This window comes from Chelonia mydas, chromosome 12 (genome assembly GCF_015237465.2).
Source record: "Chelonia mydas isolate rCheMyd1 chromosome 12, rCheMyd1.pri.v2, whole genome shotgun sequence".
NCBI lineage: Eukaryota > Metazoa > Chordata > Testudines > Cheloniidae > Chelonia > Chelonia mydas.
This window is the reverse complement of record NC_051252.2, coordinates 9785167-9812548: the sequence shown is the minus strand read 5'-3', so window position 1 is coordinate 9812548 and position 27382 is coordinate 9785167. Positions and strand designations below refer to the sequence as shown.

The window sequence follows — 27382 nt, the reverse complement described above, 5'->3', positions numbered from 1 at the left end:
TGTTGTCAGCCCAGGATGAGTCACAAATGAAGCTATGTGCATAGCTGAATAACACCAGATCATGTGTGTAATTTGGGCTTTGAGAAGTCGTGGAGAATTGTTGCCAGCCACTTAACTCACTGGAGTAGTGCAGCCATCATTCTTCTGCCAGACAAAAGCAAAATACTTGTATTCGCCTATTAAAGGACTTTTGTTTTGCCAGATATCTGTGCCTAAATGGCAAAACAATGTTGAATACTTTCTCTCTCACTGCATCTTTTATGATTGTTAGTTTAGGCATCAATTAGCTACAGCCTGCAGCTGTGAGAATGTCTGAGCACCTACAGCAAACTCAAGTGTTCAGTGTGTACTAACTAGGGACATCAAAGTACTATTGAAGAGGGAACATTCCCTTCCCCAATCAGGGGATTACTTTTTAGAGCACAATTTTCAGAAACTACCTTAGAGACTGAAATTAATCACTGTTCATTTTTGGGTCATCATCCTTGCTGCTGATTACAAACAATTTAATTAAATTAATTTCAACAGTTGCAAGGAAAAGTGCTGGGCAATCTGGGTGTTTTGGAATCATGAGCTAGTTAGTTTTTTGAAGAGTCACTGGAATAGGCTACCCATGGTTATGCTCACTAGACTAGAACTTAACATGTCAAAATCTCAGGTTCTGTCAAGTAGGGGGATGTAGTGGGGACTATATTGCTGTGACTGATTAGGGACTCTGCAGTTTTATTATGCACAGCCTTTTTACACTTACACTGTAGATGTAGATTTCTTAAACACTGCCCAATTATCAACTCCACAGAGCTGCATTATTTACTTTCCTCCACTAATTCACTCTCATACTTAGAGATTAGTGAAGGTATTAAAAAGTTTAATTAAAAAACCCTTAAAAAAAAAGAAGGAGTGAGAGAAAAGGTTTGGGCCTCAATCCACACATAGGTGGATCCCACAGATGGATCATCTAGCAAATAGCATAAGAAACTCATACCTGGGGTGATGAGATGTACCCAGGAATTACGTAAGTTTCCAGCTACTCAGTCTCAGAGCGAAGTATGTTTTAATTTGAATGACCCTGTCAGAAAATGAAACTAGTGGCATCACAACAGCCCAACTGGGTGTGCAACATGTAGGTAACATTAAATACTTTGAGTACTGGGTGTACCTCACTGCTACACTCACTCCATTTCTCACTAGAGAATAAACCTAACCACTCCAGAATAGCAAAGGAACGGTAAGCAACAAAAGGAGAAAGTTACCTACTCTTCTCACAGTGAAATGAACATTAACAGCAAGAGGGGTAATTCAGAAAGGAACCAATGAGGAAGCGCAGCACACAGCTGGAGCCTTTGGCTACAGTTTGGTTATAAGTAACAAAAAAATGGCAGCTGCTCCTGCTGTATAATCTAGAGTTTGGCTGTTACATACAGCTGAAGTTCACCTCCACTGCTGATCTAGTGAATTGGACCTGAATATTACTAAAAATCAACACTGAAATGTTCCAGAGGACTGAAAACATCTGTCTAAAAAACAAAGACCAGAAAAATCAACTGGAAGCAGTGAAGCGTTGTACCTTCTCTGCTCCAAGATACTGAGCCAGCAGAGGAAGAAGGCTGCCGTCACTGATGCAGAGGCAAATACTGTCTTTTTCCAGCACCTGCAGAAAATAAGACAAGTTGTCATCATTATTCTTATTCCAGATTAAAAAGTTTTCAGATAAAGAATTTCTACACTAGCTTGTTTGTCGAAACTTAAATTTTGGCTAAGACATTCCTCTAAGAAGATAGGGATTTGGGGAGCTAAAAACCAAACCAAGCCAAAAAAATATCATCTGCAAGAGTTTTCTCCAAGCAGAAATTCAGAATAGAAGATTTTAAGAGGCGTACCAGAAATGTTTATATCACCCCCAGAGTAGGTTGCAGAGAACTTACTACTCATCACACCCGTACAAAACTCATGTTTTAATTTCCTCTTGCAGTTACTAAGAGCCTGTGTCTCTTAGGGACTATTCTCAATAGCAGGGACTCTTTCATAAATAAATTACAGAACTAGAATGGGTTCACATTTATAAGGCCTATGGACATCCGCAGTTCAAAATAATTTGATACTAGATATTTCATGACTAAGTTTGATTTACAGCTGTGTTTCTAGCTCAGACAAAATGCAGTGTGCATTGTGAACAAACCTAGAACATACTCCCTTTGGAAAGGGAGGTGAACCACCCACTATTGGAGTGGAAAGATGCACATGGACACCCTGGTAGAGAGAGCTGGAGAGAGAAAGATGACGCCATCATGAGTGTGGAAGAACCTCACTCACCGTCATCAGAGCCTGGATGTACTGATTTGTTCGGTTCTGATCATTCAGCTCTCCAAAGCGTGGCCTGTTCCAAAGCAGATGAGCCTGACAGCTACAAAGAGGACTCCCAACATAGGCATCTTTTTTGTCCTCTTCATTTCTAAAATACAATATGAAAAACCTTGTATGCAAGGTGGTTGTAGCTGTGTCAGTCCCAGGATATTAGAGACACATGGTGGGTGAGATAATATCTTTTATTGGTGAGTGAGACAAGCTTTCAAGCTTACAGCTCTGTGCAAGTTCAAAAGCGTGTCTCTCTCTCACCAACAGAAGCTGGTCCAATAAAAGGTATTACCTCACCCATCTTGTTTCTCATGAAAAACATTGACTCGCGTATCAGTTATCCGCTGTTTCCAATCAGCGAATGTGTGTGTTCTAACCAATACATACTTGGAATACAGATTGCAGTTTACTAGTCATGCTTTCCTGAGGATTTTTTTTAATCTCTGTATTTTTTCATCCAATACGATCAAGCTTGTAACTGGCCTTCATTTTTAAAAGCATGAGCATCCTGCTGACTTCTATGGGAGAGACCAAGTGCTCCGACAGTGTGAAAAAAATCAGGCTGCTCGTTTAGGTGCCTAATTATGGACAAAGTCGTCTAACTTTAGGCACCTGCTTTTAAAAGTCCTGTCCCCTGTTGTCATTATGACTTAAATACTGAGTGAGTTCCTCTGTCTTCACCATGAAGTTGGTGGTCTTGCCAAATTGTGTGGGACTTACACATTAGCTGCTTTCATGCTCCCGTCATGATTTACTTGGACTTTCTAACCTTATCATAAGAATTATAAATTATAAGGCCAGAAGGAACAACTGTGATCATCTAGTGGGACCTCCTATATGACAGAGGCCATAGGACCTCTCCGAATTCATTACTGTTTGAGCTACAGGGTCCTGTTAGGAGTGGAGAAGTGTCCAAGGACACTCTTGTTCCTCTGTCACAGAACACTGAAGACAGACATGCTAAGTACCAGAGACAAGGCAAGGTCCCTTAGAAGCTCAAACTGTGCTCTAGCTACTGAGCATATTTTTCTACTCCAGTCCCACCGAGTGGCTTTCTGTTATTTGCTAGATGTTTACCCTACACCATAACTTAAGTGATATTGCTATACGTAAATAGGAAATATATAATGGTAATGAGGAACCTACAAATTCAACCCTCCACTATGAAACCTGGCGAAGTAAGTAATGACTTTAGTTTCTTGCCTTCATCATTCCCCAAAATACCCAAGCTGTACAAGCAGCAGCACAGACCCATAACTTCACGTCATTAGTTTGAGCACCAGCTCCTCTCCCTCACATCTATAGTTACCTGGCCTTCTGGAGCTTATACCACACGGAATATTCATCACGGTATGCAGTCAGGTACACATTCTCACCCTGAAGAACTGGTTCCTCATTTGGAAGAAAATATACACACTGCATCCAATGATCTCTCCACTGGAAAGGTTTGAACAACAAAAACCCAGGTATTTGTTTGTAAGTAATTAAAAGTGATCTTCATTCAACAACAAATACTTGAGTTTGGGCCAAACAGAAGTTATCCCAGTTCTAGTAAGCATAGGCAGGACTTTGCAATACCAGTCAGTAAATGAATGAGCGTGACAAACATTGTTCTATTTCAATAGCACTGAGAAAGAGGTGGATGTTGTAACTGCAGATGCTTACACAGATGATGTCTTATGCCAAATGGACCCCAAACCCATACAAATAGCACTTATAAAGTGCAAGAGAGGGCTAACCTCCTCCCACCCCCCATGGCAACACATGCTAGCCTAGTGGTTTTCAAACTTTTTTTCTGGGGACCCAGTTGAAGAAAATTGTTGATACCCGCGACCCAACGGAGCTGTGATGAGGAGTCTGGGGTGTGAGAGTGGCTCACAGCTGGGGTGCAGAGGTGAGGCCAGGAATAAGCGGTTCAGGGTATGGGAGGGAGCTCTGGGCTGGGGCAGGGCGTTGAGATGCGGGAGGGGGTCAGGCTCTAGGCTGTGGCCAAGGATGAGGGGTTTGGGGTGCAAAAGGGGGTCAGGGCTCTTGGCTAAGGGCGCAGGCTCTGGGGTAGGGCTAGGGATGAGGGGTTTGGGCTGCAGGAAGGGGCTCTTGGTTTGGGAGGAGGAGCTCAGGGCTGGGGCAGGGAATTGGGGCACGGGCTTACCTCCGGCGGCTCCTGGTCAGCGGCACAGCAGCGGTGCTGAGGCAGGCTTCCTGCCTGTCCTGGCACTGCAGAGGCTCAGTGCGGCTCTCACTCGCAGGCACTGCCCACCCCGAGCTGCCATTGGCTGGGAGTGTGGAGTCGGCGCTCAGGGCAAGGGCAGCATGCGGAGCCCCGTGGGCCCCCGCCTAGGAGCCAGACCTGATGCTGGCTGCTTCCGGGGTGCAGCGTGGTGTCAGAACAGGTAGGAACTAGCCTGCCTTAGCTGGGCAGCACCGCCGACGGGACTTTTAACAGCCCAGTCGACGGTGCTGATCAGAGCCGCCTCTACCCAGTGCCTGGGTCACAACCCGCGGTTTAAAAACCACTACACTAGCCTATCAGCACTTCCACATGCTTTCCGACTGTCTGCATCGTCCAGATAATGAAACCATCTTCTGAAAAGACTGTTTCAGACAACATTTGAGTTTCAAAATCCTTATGGAACATTGCAAGGCTTCTAAGATGGCCATTATCATGTCTGCTTTTTAACTTTCATTCAATGCAGAGGGAATGCAGGTAGCAGTTTTCATTAGCCTTTTCCCCTTCATTTTTGTCAGTTTCTCTATTGTCGTAATAGTAAATATATTCCTCGAAATGCAAGTCTGTGCTCTGATAGTGATTAATACAAATATAACTTCAACCCAATACTGGCATATAAACTCACTACTATAACCTTAGCTAACATTATCCCTTAAAGATTTAGTACAAAGATTATGCTACCAACACAAAACACAGGTGAATAATCCCCATCCTGGTTACAATACTAAAACTAAAGAAAATAATTCATTTCAGAAAGCCTTATTTCATGGAGGCAAGAATCAAGTATTAAGAATTATAACTGAAAGGAGAAATGAATTTTTAATACTTATATTACAAAAGTGAAGGTGGTCTTAAAATAGGTGGGCTTTTTGGTTAGCATACATTTAATATGCATATTTAGAATTTTGCAATAAACAGAGTGCTAGTCAAGTTACTAGACTTCAAGAGCCACCTGCTCAAGCAAGTCACCACACCCATGTCATTGAAATAAAGAACATTACATGTCTTTATTTAAAATAATAAATGGATGGTGGAAATTTACCAAGACCTTACCTGAACATCATTAGAGGTGGGTTGTATCCAGGATGGTGCCATAGTACATTTTATCGTCCCAGAGGGGTCCATGTCAACATCCCACCAGGAGAGGATCACTTGTGCCATGCCAGATTTTATGGGCTCCAATTTTGCTGTGTAATAGGTTGAGGAGCTGTTTACTTGCTTACTGAAATCCACACTGCACAGAGAAGCATCAGTTGTACTCAAATATATTTTAAATCACATATATTCATTCGGACAGTTATGCAACCTTAAGCGTGTGTGTTTTGGAAAATGCAGCAAGTAGAAGAATAAACATGGGGAGAGGAGGGTTTAAGTAATATTATACAAATGGGACTGAGACAATTTAAAAGCTGTAAAAATTGCTACCCTGAAATCAAACCATACACTAAATTTCAGCAACAGAAAGAAAATAAAAATGTCACCTAAGTATTATTCAAATGTTCAATGTCAGCTCATCCCAAACTTTGCTTGCCGTCAGCTTCTTCAGCTGAATAATATGGGGTTTTTTGGAAGGCGTAACAAAGATTTTATTTATTTTTACTACAAAGTCTGTCCCTCACCTGAACATAGTTACAACATCGCTGAGGATAGTGAAGTCACTCCGAGGCACCTGGTTTAGCTGGATATCATAGACAGAAGGAACACCAGGACAGTTCTCTATTTCTGAAGGGAAGACAATAATTTTCTCATCATCTTCTGCTTGGATGTGAACAGGAAATAGCTTGTTCCAGGACCACATTCTTTTGGATTCCACTAACTGGGCATATACTCTTGCCCTGTGAGGCACTGCCTCACTTCCTTCCTAAGCATTTAAAAACAAAGAGTAAATGCATTCAACAAAGCTGAGTTACTAACATGCAAGGAAAATAAAATAACTTATTTTGAAATAGTCCTGTGGCACCTTATAGGCTAACAGACATATTGGAGCATAAGCTTTAGCGGGTGAATACCCACTTCGTCAGATGCATGTAGTGGAAATTTCCAGAGGCAGGTATAAATATGCAAGCAAGAACCAGGCTGGGGATAATAAGGTTAGTTCAATCAGGGAGGATGAGGCCCTCTTCTAGCAGTTGAGGTGTGAACACCAAGGGAGGAGAAACTGCTTTTGTCATTGGCCGGCCATTCACAGTCTTTGTTTAATCCTGAGCTGATGGTGTCAAATTTGCAAATGAACTGAAGCTCAGCAGTTTCTCTTTGAAGTCGGGTCCTGAAGTTTTTTTGCTGCAGGATGGCTACCTTTAAATCTGCTATTGTGTCCAGGGAGATTGAAGTGTTCTCCTATAGGTTTTTGTTTATTGCCATTCCTAATATCTGATTTGTGTCCATTTATCCTTTTACGTAGGGACTGTCCAGTTTGGCCGATGTACATAGCGGGGGCATTGCTGGCACATGATGGTGTATATTACATTGGTGGACATGCAGGTGAATGAACTGGTGATGGTGTGGTGATCTGGTTAGGTCCTGTGACGGTATGGAGGCATGAAGGTAGGCATAGCAGTCGATGGGTTTTCGGTATAGGGTGGTGTTAACGGGACCCTGCAAGGTGTTAACGTGACCGTCACTTATTTGCACCGTGGTGTCTAGGAAGTGGACCTCCCGTGTGGATTGTTCCAGGCTGAGGCTGATGGTGGGGTGGACGCTGTTGAAATCATGGTGGAATTCTTCCGGGGTTTCCTTCCCATGGGTCCAGATGAGGAAGATGTCATCAATGTAGTGTAGGCAGAGAAGGGGTGTGAGTGGACGAGAGCTGAGGAAGTGTTGTTCCAGGTCAGCCACAAAAATGCTGGCATATTGTGGGGCCATACGGGTGCCCACAGCGATGCCACTGGTTTGGAGGTATATATGGTCACCAAATTTGAAATAATTGTGCGTGAGGATAAAGTCACAGAGCTCAGAAACCAGTTGTGCTGTTGTATCATCAGGGATACTGTTCCTGACAGCTTGTATTCCATCTGTGTGTGGAATCAGGTGCTGTGAGGTTTAATTAGCTAATTTTTGTAAAGTAAATACTAATGCCATTCTATATCTACAACAACAGACATTGGTGCCAAGCTTCAAGCTACATTCATTTCTTTAGTTTCATACTGAAGGTATCAGATCTACCTTAACTTTTGAAGGCAAATAACCACTAAGCTATAATCATCAATATAAAACTTACAATTGCAATGAGTTCAGGGGAGAAAAATAAGGACTCAAAATAAATGACAAAGGTTTGTGACAAATTATTTACCTAGTTAGAAATTAATACAGCCGATTGGTTCAGTAATATAACATACAAGGTCAAGTTCAATCCTCATGCAATGCCACAGAAGACAAAGGAATTACACCAGGGATGAATTCAGCACATTATCTACAACCATTCTCTTACCTGTACAAGATATTTGTGGGCGTGTTCATAGGATGGCAAAGCCCCTTCTCCTATCAGCTCTGTATCAAATAGTTCTGTTATCAGGATGTTTGCACGACACTGCATGTCTCCATCTAAAAAAACAAGTTAATACAATGATAGCCCGTGAGAGACTGTATGACCCTCCTACGAGGTGCAGCACTGAGCGTATGTGGGCTTGTCTACACTGGCAATTTACAGCACTGCAACTTTCTCGCTCAGGGGCATGAAACCCCCCCACGAGCGCAGCAAGTTTGAGCGCTGTAAAGTGCCAGTGTAAACAGTGCTCCCAGCGCTGGGAGCTACACCTCTTGTGGAGGTGGGTTATTTAGAGCGCTGGGAGAGCTCTCTCCCAGCACTCTGTCGTGACCTCAGAAGCCACGTTAAAGTGCTGCCACGGCAGCACTTTAGCGTTGCCAATGTAGACTAGCCCTAAGTCACGCAAAAGCTCATTTCTATAGTGATGTTCATATATCCATTGGGAAGCTTAAACATTAGATTCAGTGACTTCTCTTCGGGGGCCATACAATTCAAATGAAAAGTTCTGCTTTGTGTTTCAGGTTTCCAGAACACATTCCAGATTAAATGCATTTTTTTTTTTTAAATTAAGCTAAATTTGAAAAGTTAAACAGTGTGTCTCCTGGCAATTTTTAAGTACTTTAGTTAATACTTGATTTTATTCTTTGAGTTCTTCTCACCTGGCCCAACTGTGACTTCAGTGGAGTGCTTGTTGATTACCTTGATCTTGTCACTAAAGCCATTTTTCTCCACTATCTTCACTGCAGCAATAGCCATAGGAGTGAAGACCTTGAAATTAAATCAAGAATGCAACATGTTTAATAGGATTAACATCAGCATCTAATCACCACCACAAAATTAGTCTATTAACTAAACCTTGTTAAAGAAAATCCTTTATTTTAACCATACTGAAAGTCCTGTGAAAGTGTAGTACATTGTGGGAGTATTATTTTCTAAGGGTAAAATTCACTACCATGCACAGTAGCAGCATGAATCCTATGTACCATTTACACTTTCAAAACAGGGTGGAAGTGGGACATCAGAAGTGCATACGCCTTGCACTGCCTCTCTGTAGAGGAGTGAATGTCACCCTGTATGAAAAACCCACAATGTAAGTTATCTCCCACTGTGGCAGTCAGGCCAACTTTTCTAAGTTTTCAAAAGTGTGAGAAAGCTGTGTTGAGAAACTTTAAACAACAACATCTCATTTCTAGACTGAAGTTTATTTTAGAAGTTCCTCACATGAGACCTCCAAGACCTAACTGAACTGGGAACCAAAATAAGACTAACACTGAAACAAAGCAGGAGATCTTGTTAAAATTTGCACCTAGTAACAGTGTTAACAGTGGCAAAATACACTGCTTTCCATATCTACAGCTTCCATGGGAATTTTTTTTTTTATTCCTGCCAGAATGTAAGCGTGAAGACAGGGATGGAAAAAGCAACAGCTGCAGCACATCACTGGGCTAAAAATGAATGTGCTTAATACACACAGAGAATGTTTTAAAACAACAGCATCAATCTTTCTAACTAATTTCTATACTATAAAAGACTTAGTACTGGGAACTTTTAAATATCTGGTCTGGCTGAAGAACCTGATTGTTTAGGATTAGTCGCCAGTTTTGGATCTGATCCATCATTTTCAGAGCAGGTTAATGTGCGCCTAGTTTGCAGCATTAAATAAACTAAAAGGGTTGCTCCTGCTAAATTACGTTAAGCAAATGCAAAACTTTTGGAGCTACTTAGAATACTGAGCACTATTCCCAAATTGTGGTCTGCAGGCCATGAGTGATCTGTGGAGAGCTAGCTGGTTACATGGTGTTTCCAGCTGCTAACTTGCATAAAGATAACCTATTTAATGCATATTTAATGTAAGAACATAAGAGCAGCCATACTGGGTCAGACAAAAGGTCCATCTAGCCGAGAATCCTATTTTCTCACAGTGGCTAATGCCAGGTGCCCCAGAGGGAATGAACAGAACAGGTAATCATCAAGTGCATCCCCTGTTGCCCATTCCCAGCTTCTGGCAAAACAGAGGCTAGGAACACCTGGCTAATAGCCATTGATGAAACTATCCTCCATGAACTTATCTAGTTCTTTTTTGAACCCTGTTATAGTCTTGGCCTTCATAACATCTTCTGGCAAAGAGTTCCACAGACTGACTGTGCGTTGTGTGAAAAAATACTTCCTTTGTTTGTTTTAAATGTTCTGCCTATTAATTTCATTTGGTGACCCCTAGTTCGTGTGTTGAGAATGAACAAGTAACACTTCCTTATTGACTTTCTCCACACCAGTCGTGATTTTATAGACCTCAATCATATCTTTCCCTTAGTAGTCTCTTTTTCAAGCTGAAAAATCCCAGTCTTATTAATCTCTCCTCATACGGATGCCATTCCATACCTCTAATCATTTTTGTTGCCCTTTTCTGAATCTTTTCCAATTCCAATATATCTTTTTTGAGTTGGGACGACCACATCTGCATGCAGTATTCACGATGTGTGTGTATCCTGGATTTATATAGAGGCAATAGGATATTTTCTATCTTATCTATCCCCTTTTTAACGATTCCCAACATTCTGTTTGCTTTTTTGACTGCCGCTGCACACTGAGTGGATGTTTTCAGAGAACTATCCAAAATGACTCCAAGATCTCTTTCTTGAGTGGTAACAGCTAATTCAGACCCCATCATTTTATATGTATAGGTGGGATTATGTTTTCCAATGTGAATTACTTTGCATTTATCAACACTGAATTTTTTCTGCCATTTTGTTGCCCAGTCACCCAGTTTTGAGAGGATTCAGAGTAGCAGCCGTGTTAGCCTGTATCCGCAAAAAGAAAAGGACGACTTGTGGCACCTTAGAGACTAACAAATTTAATTGAATCGACTCATGAAAGCTTATGCTCAAATAAATTTGTTAGTCTCTAAGGTGCCACAGGTCCTCCTTTTCTTTTTCCAGTTTTGAGAGATCCTTTTGTGGCTCTTTGCAGTCTGCCTGGGACTTAACTATCTTGAGTATTTTTGTATCATCTGCAAATTTTTCCACCTGACTGTTTATCCCTTTTTCCAAGATTATTTATGAATATGTTGAGTAGGACTGGGCCCAGTACAGACCCTGGAGGACACCTCTATTTACCTCTCTCCATTCTGAGAACTGACCATTTATTCCTACCCTTTGTTTCCTATCTTTTAACCAGTTACTGATCCATGAAAGCACCTTCCCTCTTATCCCATGACAGCTTACTTTGCTTAAGAGCCATTGAGGAGGGACCTTATCAAAGTCTTTCTGAAAATCTAAGTACACTATATCCACTGGATCCCCCTTGTCCACATGCTTGTTGACCCCCTCAAAGAATTCTAGTAGGTTGGTCCTTTACAAAAACCATGTTGACTCTTCCCCAACAAATTATATTCATCTATGTGTCTGACAATTCTGTTCTTTATTATAGTTTCAATGAATTTGCCCAGTACTGAAGTCAGGCGTACCGGCTTGTAATCGCCGGGATCACCTCTGGAGTCCTTTTTTAAAACTGGCGTCACATTAGCTATGCTCCAGTCATTTGGTACAGAAGCTGATTTAGATGATAGGTTACAGACTACAGTTAGTAGTTCTGCAATTTCACATTTGACTTCCTTTAGAACTTTAGGTGAATACTATCTGGTCCTGGTGACTTATTACTGTTTAGTTTATCAACTTGTTCCAAAACCTCCTCTAATGACACCTCAATCTGGGACAATTCCTCAGATTTGTAACTTAAAAAGAATGGCTCAGCTTTGGGAATCTCCCTCAGATCCTCAGCTCTGAAGACTGATACAAAGAATTCATTTAGTTTCTCTGTAATGGCCTTATCGTCCTTGAATGCTCCTTTAGCATCTTGATCGTCCAGTGGCCCCACTGGTTGTTTAGCAGGCTTCCTGCTCCTGATGTACTTAAACATTTTTTTTGCTATTACTTTGAGTCTTTGGCTAGCTGTTCTTCAAATTCTTTTTTGGCCTTCCTAATTATATTTTTATACTTCACTTGCCAGAGTTTATGCTCCTTTCTGTTTTCCTCACTAGGATTTAACTTCCACTTTTTAAAGGATGCCTTTTTTGTATCTCACTGCTTCTTTGACTTTGTTGTTTAGCCACAGTGGCACTTTTTTGGTTCTCTTACTATGTTTTTTAATTTGGGGTGTACATTTAAGTTGAGCCTCTATTATGGTGTCTATAGAGAGTTTCCATGCACCTTGCAGGGATTTCACTTTTGGGACTGTATCTTTTAATTTCTGTTTAACTAACTTCCTCATTTTTGTGTGGTTCCCCTTTCTGAAATTAAATGTGACAGTGTTGGGCTGCTGTGATGTCTTCCCCGCCACAGGGATGTTAAATTTAATTATATTGTGGTCCCTGTTACCAAGCAGTCCAGCTATATTCATCTCTTGGACCAGAACCTGTGCTCCCCTTAGGACTAAATCAAGAATTGCTTCTCCTCTTATAGGTTCCAGGACTAGCCGCTCCAAGAATCAGTCATTGAAGGCGTCAAGAAACTATCTATGCATCCCATCCTGAGGTGACATGTACTCAGTCAATATGTGGATAGTTGAAATCCCCCATTATTATTTATTTTTATAACCTCTCTAATCTCCCTGAGCATTTTGCAGTCACTATCACCATCCTGGTCAGGTGGTCAGAAGCATTTGACTTCCAACCTTTAAAGGAAGTCTTTTTGTCTCTAACCGCCTCTTTTACTTTGTTTAGCCATGGTGGCACTTTTTGGTCCTCTTGAGGTTTTTTTTTTTTATTTTGGAGTATACATTTAGTTTGAGCCTCTATATAAATCCATGGCACGCTCACACTTTGAATACTGATGCAGTTCTGGTCACTGCATCTCAAAAAAGATTTATTAGAATTGGTAAAGGTACAGAGAAAGGCAACAAAAATGATTAAGGGTATGGAACAGCTTCCATATGAGGAGAGATTAAAAAGACAGACTTTTCAGTTTGGAAAGAAGATGATTAAGGGAGAATATGACAGAGGTCCATAAAATCATGAATAGTGTGGAGAAAATGAATAAGGAAGTGTTTATTGGTTCACTAAATATGAGAATCAGGGGTCACTCAATGAAATTAATAGGCAGCATTTAAAAACAAACATAAGAACATACTTCTTCTCACAAAACACAGTCAACCTGTAGAACTCATTGTCAGGAGATGTTGTGAAGGCCAAAAGTATAACTGCATTCAAAAAAGAATTAGATAAGTTCATGGAGGATAGGTCCATCAATGGCTATTAGCCAACATGGTCAGGAACACAACCCCGTGCTCTGGATGTCCATAAACCTCTGACTGCCAGAAGCTGGGACTGTATGACTGGGGGTGGATCACTGGATAATTGCCCTGTTCTGTTCATTCCTTCTGAAACATCTGGCACTGGCCACTGTTGGAAGACTGGATATTGGGCTAAATCGACCATTGGTCTGACCCAGTGTGGCCATTCTTGCGTTCTGTGCAATCACAAATAGATGGGGAAATGGTACATATAGCAGTCTCTCTATTAAGATGTGTTGCACAAAATGAAAAAGCTTGAGAACTCCTGGTCCAAGAGAAAATGAAACTTAAAAGCCACAATGTGGTTTGAGAGTACTAGCATTTTTCTGAACATTCATTAACTCCTCCATGCAACGTATCAGTCACAAGGAATACAGAAAACAGTTCAAAAAACCTAATTTCAAATAATACTAATTAAGATTTTTCTGTCAAGTTTAGAAAAAACTGTCCATCCTGAGAAAATTAAAACAAATTTCTGTAAGTTCTCATAAGGGCTCTTTCAATATGGTTTACCTCCTTCACCCACACCCCTATAGGTTATATTATAAAAGCTACCTTCAGACAACATGACACACAATGGCTAATGCACACACACTACTCATTTTGTAGAGGGAACAACTGGACTGCGGCTCTAAAAGCCGTATTATGCATACACTCCTACCTGCATACTAGAAGTTGTGCCACTTCCACCTCTTGAACAGCAGGTATATGTATGGTCAACGAAGAATTGCTCACCTCAATGGCATAGCAGAAGTCTGCACCTGCTGTAACTGCCATCATGGACAGGAGTCCTGTGCCAGTCCCAATGTCTAGGACAATTGCTTTCTCACCCCTTTCTTTCACCCTGTTTACAGCAGCACGGATGCCCTGGTAATACTTCACATTCTGTAAGAAAGAGACAGATTAAGAGAATTCCATTGGGGTGGCTAATCTTGTACAGTCAACTCTTGGGCAGAGGTCCTGCAGTCTCACTCCTTGAGAGTTTGTAGATATCTGCTTTTGCGTTCGTGGGGGAACAGTTAAACACCTAGGATCTAAACTGAATAAAGCACCTCAAAATGCAAAGAGGCAAAATTAGTGATAAGACTTTATAAATGATTTATAAGCATAGCGCTAAACTTTGAGCAAAAAGTTCCCTGGAAACCTATGTTTGGAAAAGATAAGAATATGAGGATTTTAGAGCATGTTGTTCTCCAAAACTTTTCTACTCAAAAAATAAAGGGTATGTTAATGAATATTTTAGGGTGATCCAGGTATACTGAGTTATGATATTAAAATATGAAGAAAATTGCTGACAACAAAGGCTAGGTTTTATTAGTTTAATGTTGAGTTCTATTGATGTTATGTTAACAGTTTATAACGACACAAAATGGAGAATGAAAAACAAATTATGAAAGTTTGGGTGTATGTATAATGATAAATAAAGTTGACTGGAGGAAAGCTAATGAATGTGTGACATGGAAAGGTATACAAAAGCAAGGGAATAAGGGTCCAAGTTGGAGAATACTGGTGCAGAAACGGAGGCAACCATCATGACGTGTAGAAGAGCTTCCTGGTACTCTGGAATTTGGAAACTTGGGCCCCTTCCTGTTCTGTCTTGTCTGTTTTATTATCTGTCAGATATATGTATGATGAGAAACTCTAAGTCATAATGATTCTGCCTGAAAATAAAGAAAGGTGAAAACTGGTTGAGCCCAAAATTGATAGACTCATGCCTCATTTTCCCACATTACACTTCAAAATATAGATATATGTTACACAATAAAGATCAGTAGAAATAAGTGTTTTGACAGGAATGTTCATCTGAACAACATCTGTTCCATTTACAATTGATCACTCAGTTATTTATAAAGCATGCATGATCCACATAAGTTATCTGGAACTATGGTCCTGCCAACCAAAACAAATAAACCAAAGCTTCCTTTTGAGATTACTACCAAATATTTTCCTTTTTTTTGACAGAGAAATTTACAGTGCCAGCCACAAACTGACCTTGACAACACAGGTGCTGTATATTCCTGTTGTAGCTCATTCATTTGCACTACAATACTGCATAGATATGCTGGGCAGTATTAGCAACTGATGCTGCATTTTACTCAACATTAAAATATTAGAGCCTTGACAAATATTCAATACTAAAAAGGAAAGATCAGGTTTGCTCTTCGGGGACAGAAATAGGAAGGAGCTTAGGATTAGTGGTCCATTCAGGGTGCAATATAAAACCCCATTCTAGTCCATATGGTACTAAGACTAGGGAATATGTACAAAATGCTTTCAAGTGGTTTAGCATAAGCTAGCTCTTAGCTAACAGCTCCAGTGATTTACAAAGCAGCCGTTCTGTGATTTTACCACAAAGCCTGCAAAACAGATAAAATCCAGACTCTGTGGTGCATTTCATTTTGTATGAATGTTAGTTACATAACTACTGCAACTGGCTGCATATTCTTTGCTTCTTTATAATATCAACTGGTATAAAGGCAAGTTTCTTTGTCATTTATTTTTAATGCAATATAACGAGTGATAATTATATAGAAGATAAATTTGAAAGTTCTTTCTTCCTTGGCAGATGGAAGTGTTTTGGATGGGTTTATTTCCTATACTAAGGGATGAATTTCCATTCCCAAGGTGGATATTGAGGCAACAGACAGAGACTGCAACTAATTTTCCTGCCTAAGACACAGAAGAACCTGAACCATGAGAACTTACCCTGAATTGTCTAGTTTGTCCTAATTAAGTGTTTTAGTAGCCCAGTGCCCTATTCAGTACTCCTTACGTACGCAAAACTCCAGCTGAAGTTACGGAGTTTTGCCCTGAGTTTAGAAGGATGATTATGTCTCTTGACGGTTTGAGTTGATATGGAATGGCCATTTTCCTTCTTTTTGGAGTCTTACATTTCACAGAAAACGTATACACTGACATTTGGACAGCTCTGTTGCAGGATTTTTCATTTTGATGACTTCCCATAGATCCCACGGATGTGTCCTGCACCTACTATTTACAAAAGGAACCTGACCACTGTCTAGACTGTGGCAATCTCAGTATGACATTTGGTTCATATGTACCATTTTGGTATGGAAACATGTGATAGTATATTTACCATCACTAACAACATACCTAGAAAAAGCACATTACTGAAAGGATCTGGCAAGCTTTATCTATCAGCTTAGTTTTAATGTTTCAGAAAGGCTACAACAGTAAAAAAACACCCTATGCAAGGAAAGTTGAAACACCAAGACATACATTTAAGCAGAAATAAGCTCTTCCTACTCAAGTCCTCTAATTCTCAGTACATATTGAAAACTATAAACATTGTTTAATCAGGTTCCTGACTTGCGCCCCATTCCTCCAAAGACTTATGCTCATAAGATTAATACCACTAAAGTCAATGAGCCTACTCATGCTTAAAGTTTTTCCAGGATCAGGGCCTCAGTGTTTTCACTCTGTTAGGTCACATCCATCTATATCAGAAAAAATGGTTTTGATGCAGATTAGTAAACAAAGCTTCAGCTGAATTAGGCAAACTTACTAATAGTTCTGCAGTAGTTTGGGTAGGAGTTATCAGTTGAGACATTCTGCTGAAGATATTATTAAGCAGGCCTGGGTACATTTTAAGCAAGAAACATATACTACTCAGGTAATTTTATACTTTAGAATTTTGTAGAATGGAATTTTAACAGAAAGATGAAAACTGCATAATTTTCCCTAAAGGATCCACAATGCCTGGCCAGACACTACTGTAATTACTTTGAGAGGCTGTTGTGAAACAAGTGTGTGTAACTCAAGCTTGTAAAATTTCCTTATTTAATACTGGAGAAAGTTTATGACTAACAGCTGGCAGTTTGTGAAAAGATAGTGTGTGCACTTAAAGTATATTGTTTAAGCGATGAATTTTTCAAAACTGGATTAGTCAACATCTTTGATTAATAGAACTATACAAACTAATCTGCAGGAGCAGGATTTCAGTCTACATGGCTGACAGCAATCCTCCCCCTATAAAAATTCCTATAAACACAAGTAAACAAAGTTCACAACAGAAAGAAACTAAAACACTGCCTAACCAGTCCAATCTTTTATAAAAATGGAAACCTTTGAACTGTCTTTTTAAAAAATAATAATAATAATAATGCTATTGAAAATTTACAATCTACAAACGACACCAACTAGCTTGTAAAATACTCTGCTAAAAACATTTTCCACTGAACAGAATGGAAATCTATATTTACAAATTAGAAGTTTTTCCATATTCAAGAACAAACCCAAAAAGGCAGAGTTCACAGAGGCCTTGTCTAGACTAGGATAGATGTGTGATGTTAAGAATGTTATTAGAAGACTAAGGCACACCATCTTTAACACGTGCTAAACAGGCAGAATTAAAGCCTAAAAGCAAGTCTAACTCTAGGCTTAGAACATATTAAAGTATACACCACTTCACATCAGTGGTTTAACTAACCAGTTTAGTATTCTAGCATCACACCTCTAAATCCTAGTCCAGGTAAGACCTGAGTGGCAAAGTCTTCAAACTAGGGTTTGATTAATCACAGCTAACTCATGTGATTAATTTTTTTAATCATGATTACTTTTTTTGAGTCAATCACGATTAATTGCAGGTTTAATCACACCGTTAAACAGAATACCAATTGAAATTTGCTAAATATTTGATTTTTATACATTTTCAAATATGTTGATTTAAATTACAACATAGAATACAAAGTGTACAGTGCTTATTTTATATTATTTTTACTACAAATATTTGCACTGCAAAAATGATAAACAAAAGAAATCATATTTTTCATTTCACCTCATACAAGTACCATAATGCAATCTCTTTATTGTGAAAGTGCAACTTACAAATGTAGATTTTTTTTTTGTTACGTAACTGCACTCAAAAACAAAACAAAATCCACTCAGTCCTACTTCTTATTCAGCCAATGGATAAGACAAACAAGTTTGTTTACATTTACAGGAGATATGGCTTCCCTCTTCTTATTTACAAGATCACCTGAAAGTGAGAACAGGCATTCGCATGGCACTTTTGTAGCCGGCATTGCATGGTATTTACGTGCCATATATGCTAAACATTTGTATGTCCCTTCACGCGTTGGCCACCATTCCAGAGGACAGGCTTCCATGCAGATGACACTTGTTTAAAAAAAAGCGTTACTCATAAATTTAGACTAAACTACTGGGGGAGAATTGTATGTCTCCTGCTCTGTTTTACCCGCATTCTGCCATATATTTCATGTTACAACAGTCTTGGATGATGACTCTGCGCATGCTGTTCGTGCAGATTTCACTGCAGTTTTGACAAAATGCAAAGAAGGTACTAATGTGAGATTTCTAAAGATAGCTACAGGGGTCGACCCAAGGTTTAAGAATCTGAAGTGCCTTCCAAAATCTGAGAGGAATGAGGTGTGAAGCATACTTTCAGAAGTCTTAAGAGAGCAACACTCCGATGCGGAAACTACAAAACCCAAACCACCAAAAAAGAAAAATCAGCTTTCTGCTAGTGGCATCTGACTCAGATGATGAAACTGAACATGCGTCAATCTGCACTGCTTTGGATCGTTATCGAGCAGATCCTGTCATTAGCATGGATGCATGTCCTCTGGAATGGTGGTTGAGACATGAAGAGATATATGAATCTTTAGCGCATCTGGTACATAAATATCTTGCAACGCCAGCTACAACAGTGCCATGAAAACATCTGTTCTCACTTTCAGGTGACATTGTAAACCAGAAGAGGGCAGCATTATCTCCTGCATGTGTAAACAAACTTGTTTTTCTGAGTGACTTGCTGAAAAAGAAGTAGGACTGAATGGACTTGCAGGCTCTAAAGCACTGGTGGGCAACCTGCGGCCCACACCTGGCCTTTCAGAGTAATCTGCTGGTGGGCCACCTGTAGCTCCCAGTGGCCTCAGTTTGCCGTTCCCAGCCAATGGTAGTTGCAAGAAGTGGCGCGGGCCGCAGGGATGTGCTGGCCGCCGCTCCCCACAGCTCCCACTGGCCGAAAACGGCAAACCACGGCCATTGGGAGCTGCGGGCAGCCGTGCAAATGTAAACAAACTGTCTGTCAGAGCACTAGTGGATTACCCCGATGGGCCGTGTGGGCCGCAGGTTGCCTATCACTGTTCTAAAGTTTTAGATTGCATTCAAAAATAAAACAGGGTTTTAGTTTTTTTTTTTTTTTTACCTAATTCTACATTTGTAAGTTCAACTTTCATGATAAAGAGATTGCATTACAGTACTTGAATGAGGTGAATTGAAAAAATACTATTTCTTTTGTTTTTACACCACAAATATTTGTAATAAAAATTATATAAAAAATGAGCACTGTACAGTGTTCTGTGTTGTAGCTGAAATCAATACATATTAAAATGTAGAAAACTTTCAAAATATTTGAATAAATGGTATTATATTATTGTCTAACAGTGCGATTAATCGCAATTTTTTAATTGCATGAATAATCGCGATTAATTTTTTTAATCGTTTCACAGCCCTACTTCAAATCACTGTAACCTTGGAAGGGGAAAAAAAACCCCCAAAACACAGGGTTGTTACGACCTCCCAAATCAAGTTTTACCTTGGTAGGATACACAAGTTTTTATTCACCCTTCCAATTTGATCAAAGGCCACAAAGGGCTTTTGATGTAGATAAAATTGGATTCCTGAGAAAAACCCTGAAAATGGATCTCAAGCCTATACAACAACAACTTCAGAACTTTACTCCTCAGATCAAAAGTCTGAACTTCAACAAGTAGGACATGGGTCATTATCCAACTGTTCTTCCTAGGAATTAGAAGTGTCGTACCACATTTCACAACAAAATCAAATCAATGCAGTCCCAGGAACTTGGCATCCATTTGGAAGCGCTTCTCTTCTGTTCTACTCACTGTAGAGTCCTACTAGCGATTATTTTTTAAATTCAAGCTTGCACTCCAACTCAAAGCTTTAAAACCGGTGGTATTGTCACACAAAACATTACCATGGCCATCCACTGCTGTTTCCAAAGCTTCAATGTCATTCTCCTCTGTGACCTTAAACCACTAGTCTCATCAGTGGAATTCACTGAAGCCTGCATCACATATAATTCCTTGCCAATATCCACAGAGATATTTTTTGATTAAATCACACTTCGGGAGAGAGTTTACAGCTCTGTAAAGCCAGATGCAGATGGGCATAATTCCTAGCTGGAGGCCGAGTTTGACAGCCCATTCTGATCTATTGCCATCTACAAAAAAATCTTTAAATAAATTAAAGGAATCAAATTACAAAAAGAAAATAATACATAAACTACTGAGTTACGAAACATCCCCGAACTTTGGCTTGTGAACTAAGTTTTTTTTGGGGGGTCGAAACGCTAAAAGGAAAAGAAAGGACAGAGTACTGATGATCCAGCATTTCAAAACAGCAGTTCACACCTCTCAGAGACATGATTTCACGGTCTCTGCAAACTCAAGCAGACATTGCTGTATGGGTTACACTCATTTCACATTTTGGAAGTTTTCTTTGCAACCGTACCAGCTAAACAGTTTTAAAAATTAAATCAAACTTTGGATAACAATTGAGAAGTCTGTGTGCCTCCTTGGCTAATCTATCATATGCCCACCCAAAGGAGAGGAGGGTGTAAGACAGAGCACACCCTTTAGGGAACACTGGGTTAAATGTTCAAAACACCACCTGCAAGTTAGTTTGCCTTAGTAGAAAACCGGGTTTCAGAAATTCCAATTTTGGAAGTAGCTAAATTTCCAGAGGATGGAAGACCCATGGGATGAACATGGAAAACTGAATGGTCTGGCCTGTGTGTCTAGTTTCTCAGCGAATCTTCAACATTATCCATTTGGCAATTATGCATTTTCTTATTCTTAACTGCATAATCCATGGGAGCCTCATGTATTCTCAATACCACAACTACAGAATTTCCTGCAGAACCCCCAACTTGCTGCAGAAGTATGCTCCAGAATTTAAGTTTTCATAGTTGCAGGATGATCTTCTAAACATCAGCTGAGTTTAGCGGATTCAGTTTCTTCCTGAGCCTGCAAATAGCATGAACCAATAGTTCTAAGTATAAACTGACTCTGTTAACTTTAATAAGAGTGTTAATTCTGAAACTGAATGATGACAACGTCAGTACTTCACTATTTCACTTCTGAGCACTGCAGCACAAACCTTCAGCAAAATGCTCATCTCAAAAACCCAGACCACTTTCTATTACTTCTTGAGTACTAAAGCTCCAAATAATCCCTGCACTGCCAAGACCTCCAGCTTTGTCCTTAACTTCTCTAATATAGTTACACATTTTCAAATCAAAATACTGCAGCATATGAAAGAGAAACATAGAAGAAAATGAATGCAACATCAAATAAACTAACAAAGGGGACACTGCACTGATTGTATCAGGACAAGTCTACGCTACCGCACTACATTGCCACTATAGTGCATCTGGTGAAGATGCATTATGCTGACGGGAGAGCACTCTCCCAAAGGAATAATTACTCCACCTTCACAAGAGGCGGAAACTCTGTCAGTGGGAGAGCGTCTCCCACCGGCACAGCCCAGTGTGAACACCACTTTAAGTCAATATAACTTATGTCGCTCAGGGGGTTGTCATTTTCACTCCCCTGAGCGACATAAGTTATATCGACTTGAGCGGTAAAACAGACCAGCCCTGAGTCATTTTTCCTACATTCCTCACATTTTTCATTTATCTGAGATTGCCAAGGAAATTTCCAGTGTACCTTACTGAATACCACAGAAGTTGGGTCAGGTTTGCTGCAGAGTATGTAACTTGTACTTATGGTATTTATTAGAATAAAGAAACTGCCTTCCTCACATCTTACATTGTCTGCTCATTGCAGTAAGGTATTTACATCAGTGTATGTACATGGAAACAGAATGGAAAGGTGTCCCCAAGCATGCTGAACATATATACTCCACTTCTCTGCACACAGACCCAAAATGTGTCGCAACAGACCAAAATACATAGGATTGATAATGTTACTATAACATATACAAAAGAGAACTACCTAAATCATATCTTAATTTTATTCTTAAGTAATCAGTGGTATTCGTAGTCCAATATGTTTATTATTGGTAGGCCAAGTACAGTACATTGGCCCCAGGACCTACAGAACAATCCTGTATGAATAATACATTTTAGGGCTTCTGGTAACAGGTGTGAATCTAGAGTACAATTTAAGTGTTGACTGGTTCTCCTTGGAATCATATCTACTACATTCATATCTTGTCTGTTAAGTCTGTTGCAGAAGTGATGCATTTTTTCCATTACAAGTGAATTACTGTATGTTTGTCTCTCATTTTTGTCACTATATTAAGAAACAGGAATTCCTGCCAAAATTTTTGCTTATTTGTGTTTACTGCTTTCAGAGGGTCTGAGCATACTCCGATTAATGCTAGGAAGATAAAGCAAAGTGCTGAAAGACCATTTGTTCAACTGTAATACACCTTATAGAGAAGGGTGTGAATGAAATAGTGTCTTTCAATTTAAAAAAAATCATCCTTTTTAAGGCTTCCCGCCACATGATTTACTAAGCTTTTACAAATAGCCTATGTTTCTCTTACTGTTTGGATTAACAGGGTCAGCTCTATCCTTTACCACAATCAAGCTGCATCTACACTACAGAGACTACACCAGAATAATCCATTAGCATAGACACAACCTATTCTTCCGTCGACATAGCTGCGTCTACAGTGGGGTTAGGTCAGCATAGCTACGTTGGTCAGAGATGTGGTTTTTTTCACATCCCTGATCAATTTAGCTATGTCGACCTAACTTTTAAGTGCAGACCGAGGCTCAGTTCTGCTGTGGCAATTTTTACATAATTAGAGTACAGCTATTTAACAGCTTTGTCCCACCATCTCCTTCTAAATCTTGGTATTGGAGTGCTGTTACCACTATTGGTATGCTCCCAGAATACTAACAGTAGATAATCATAAGAATCACTTAGGAGACTATTTACCCATAGATGGAGCAGAAAGATCTCCAATCCTTTAAGGCATTTTTGTTTAAGTCTTCAACTTATTTGAAGATATTTTATTCACCTCAACTTCTCCCTTAGCATAAACGGGAAGATTTAAGAACACAGCATAAGTGGAGGAGAATAAAAACAACTTAGTTACAGCCACATTTAGGCAGACAAGGCTAGATGGAATTACTGCAAAAACTGAATTTTATAAGATGAGTCTAAAGTGCCCTCTGAAGGTATGACAGAAAATTACAAGTCTAAAATCAACATAACTGAAAAGCAGCTCCTCCTTTACTTACCTGTCAAGACAAGAGGTGACCCATGCCTGCCAATGGGGGGAGGGAAGGGGGGAGTGAGGGCAGCGGCTTCAGCAGCATTACTGAGCATGCTTAGTGCAAGCCAAGCATTAAATCTGGTGGGGTGGCTGACGCTGCCCCTCCCCTCATGCGTCCCCTCTTCAGTATTTTCCCTTCAAGAGTTGAGAGCATCACTATTACTCATAGAAAAGCATTTTTCTGCATTCTCTGCTCCTTAACATCATTTCTTGCAGAATAAACAGTGTTCCCATCTATCCTAACAACATTTTTAGAAAAGTTCCCCGCTACTTCTATATTAGCAACACTGGGAGCCCTGGAAACAGTGTCTCATTGGACACCAGTGCAATTTTTAACACTGTTAATTAGATGTTAGCTAGCCAACCACGGTTGGGCTTGCATGGATATCATTGCAGGATTGGGGCCTGTGACCCAAGAACCCCTTAATGCCAACTGGGTTACAAGAATATACTGATTCTGGTTCACCAAAGAATGTCATGTGAGGTCATAAATGAAAGCTAGGGTCACGGTGGTGGTTGTTAATATCGTTGGAAAATGTATGTACAGATACTACATATGGAATTATGTATTACTCCTGGGGGGCATTCTGCAGCAAAAAATTAAAAATTCTGCAAATTTTATTTGTCAAACAAATATGGAGGCTCCAGCACGGCATTGGGGAGCACAGGCCACTGGCTGCACAGATGTGGGACATCACTGTGCAGCTCTCTACCCCATTACCCCGCCCCCGGGGACACGGACTCAAAGTTAGGCTGCACCCAACCCTGTCACAGCGCAAGGACCGGGCCTGCCCCCGGAAACACTCCAGGGCCCTGGCCCTCCGTGCCAGGTGCACCAAGTGTGGGCAGGCAAGCTCAGCAAGCAGGATCCAAGTTTTGAGGGTCTTAGTGTTGGGGGACCCAGGTGTGGGTTGAGAGGGTTCTGTGTGGGGCAATCTGGGTACAGATGGCTCAGTGAGGGGATCCAGGTGCGGGAAGAATCTGGATGCACAGGGACTTGTTGGGGGTGTCTGGGTGCAATGTAATGGGACTCTGCAGGGGGTTCCAGATGAAGGCAGTTAGGGCTCAGCACGGTGGAGTCTGGATGTGTGGGGGATAATGCTTGGCAGGGGGATCTGGGTATGGAGGACTCAGTGGGGGGTCCAGATGCTGGGGGAGTGGGGCTCAGTGGGGTGGGTGGCTAGACGGGGTGGTCCAGGTGCAGGGGGACTGGGACTCATCAGGGAGGGTTCTGAGTGTGTGTGGGGCTTGGTGGGAGGGTATGAGTATGAGGGCATCTGGATGCATGGCGGTTGGGTGAATGGGGGAGCAGCTCCCTGTACAGGGATCCCTCCCCCTGCAGCTGAGGAGCAATGGGTGCAGAAAGCAGGGGAGTGAGGGGGAGGGGAGGAAGGGGGAGTTTGCAGAACTTCCTGCAGCCTGGGGAGAAATCTTGGGGTGGATCTGACCCAGCCCCGGATGCCATACAGGAGAAGATGAAGTCCCATCCTCCACAGCCCAGCTGGGACTAGCTGAGCCCGGCAGAGGGTAGGAGCCACCAGCCAGGTAATTCCCCAGCCCCACCTCCTACCCCACCGTGATTTACCTCTGCTGGCTTCCCTAAATATACTGCCAGGAGGGTCACACAACTGCTCTTGTGGCTTCCCTTTCCTTCCCCATCAGAAAGTCATTTTTCTGAGGGGAAGCAAAGAAATCTGCAGGGGTCATGAAATCTGCGCATGCACAGTGGTGCAGAATTTCCCAGGCGTAACAAGCAAGTTTCCCTCATACTGGAGGTAGGAGGCTAACAAGGTGACTCAGAGTCCTGGGTACCCCAAGAATCATCACTGAGTCTTAGAAAGTTCAGGTAGCAAAATACTTCAACTTCCAGAGGAACCTGTACAATTATGGAGTGGGACCTGCTGAGGGGAAGGGAACACTACATTTTTTCACCATTCAAGTTACTTTCTATACTTACTCTATCTTTGTCATGCAGCATGTCTGCATAGCATGATCTGAAAACAAAACAGAATTTACAGATCAAAACACTGTAAATTAACCACCACAATATGAATTTGTTAGCAGAGAAGAATCATCACTGTGAAGCAATTATTCCTAGCGAGTGAGTAAGTTACTGTGACACAGTGATTTGTCCCTTTAAGAGGCTGTTTGGTTCCACACCCCTAGCCTCAAGAATTCAGGTCACTTTATGGTTCTGGGTTTTCCCATTTTGAGTGGCATGAGTATATGAATGAGTGGGCTATGAATTAAGTGTTACATGTAGTAGAATCTTTTGGTTTTTCTCTTAATTGCTGCAGTATACTCAATCTTGAGCATTCTTAGAAAAATCAGTACAGAGCAAATACATGCACCTATGGTGAGTTACTGTCAACTACTAATGACAAAGAATGTCAGATGCAATAGGTTAGTAATTATGAACTGGGGAAAGAAAATTGTATCCTCTTTTTATAGACACCTCTATAGAAAGGGAGTACTAACCACAGAGCACTGGGATGGAGCTGGCTTGTAAGTCAAAATCCTCATGCTATTTAAAGTGGTACTGATAATAGTCCGAGTGATTTTATCCCTATATCTATATATTGCACATACATAATCACTCAGGTTATCATCAGTACCAATTTAAATAGTACGAGGATCTTAACGTACCAGCCACTGTATTCCCCCCCCACACTTTTTCCCCAACCTGAAGAGGACAAATAAACACATGGGTTTTTTTAATTTGTCTGATTTGAACACCATTTTGAAAACGCAACAAGCTGACCCACTCATTTAATCTCTTTTATCATTACTTTCAACTACCAAAAGGTTGTTACCAGAATATGATCAATGAGAGACCATTATGGCTGGGATTTTCAGAGGAGCTTGAGAGTCAGATTCTTAACTCCCACTAAATTTTGATAGGATTCAGGCACTTATTTCACTTCAGTGCCTATCAAAATCTCAGCCTAGATAATTAATAAAGGAAATGCTTGGGTGAAGCTACTTCAATTAGTATTTTTACAATGTTTCACTTGGTATAAGTTAAAATACAGGTGAACTTAGCCTAAATGACTGTCTAAATAATGTTATTAATCCCAGGCTTTCTCTGTAAAGATAAAAGTAAGTACTATCTTAATTTCAAATTATTCTTGTTTTAACTAGTGATGCAGAAAGCCTGCTTACAAAAGTGTTTCCACCCTCCCCTCTATTCACTTATAAAAGATACACAGAGTTTCAAATAAATTGTGTTACCTTCACATTGCATTCATTTTTTTACATTTCATTAATCTGCATCTAAGGAGAGTGTCAAGTGTTTCCTCTCATCATACCTTGCAATCTCCTGATGGTAGTCATAGTTCTCATCTTCCTCTAACCATTCCACAGAACCTGTGGTTGGATTGGCCCTTCCACAGAAGACCTTCATAATGGAGCCCAGTTTGTATTCTTTGTGTATTGTGTGAAGACAGTTTTGTGGAACTGGCTTCAATTCAAATAATTGCAATTTTTGTCCTGTTATCAGAAACCTGTTTAAACAAAATACAAGTTATGTTATGACATATACTAACTCTTCCTCCTCCCTGTTTTATAGACTTCATTCCCAAGCATATCATTAGTAAGGCTGCGAGTCTTCAATGGAAATCATGGAAGTCACAGATCCTGTGACTTTCTGGGACCTCCATGACTTCTGAAGCAGCAAGTGCAGCAGATCCCAGGGCCGCCCGAGCAGCTGG

The 27382-nt window shown here is 40.6% G+C and overlaps 1 protein-coding gene across 9 annotated transcripts in view; it reads right to left on the bottom strand.

The window, feature by feature from the left end:
* PRMT7 (protein arginine methyltransferase 7) overlaps nucleotides 1-27382 on the bottom strand; it is a 46656-nt gene that overhangs the window by 17345 nt on the left and 1929 nt on the right. For 6 of the 9 annotated variants that reach the window (XM_037877673.2, XM_043526535.1, XM_037877670.2 and 3 more), the window contains 10 exons: nucleotides 26981-27175; nucleotides 25630-25666; nucleotides 14091-14240; nucleotides 8729-8837; nucleotides 8013-8125; nucleotides 6205-6446; nucleotides 5639-5819; nucleotides 3665-3792; nucleotides 2314-2452; nucleotides 1568-1651 (listed from right to left, as the gene is read on the bottom strand). In XM_037877673.2, coding sequence (XP_037733601.1) covers nucleotides 1568-1651; nucleotides 2314-2452; nucleotides 3665-3792; nucleotides 5639-5819; nucleotides 6205-6446; nucleotides 8013-8125; nucleotides 8729-8837; nucleotides 14091-14240; nucleotides 25630-25666; nucleotides 26981-27075 — 1278 coding nt within the window. In that variant the 5' untranslated portion in view covers nucleotides 27076-27175. Of the gene's footprint in view, nucleotides 1-1567; nucleotides 1652-2313; nucleotides 2474-3664; nucleotides 3793-5638; nucleotides 5820-6204; nucleotides 6447-8012; nucleotides 8126-8728; nucleotides 8838-14090; nucleotides 14241-25629; nucleotides 25667-26980; nucleotides 27176-27382 lie in introns of all 9 variants that reach the window. The other 3 variants (XM_043526532.1, XM_043526534.1, XM_043526531.1) reach the window with 1 other exon arrangement.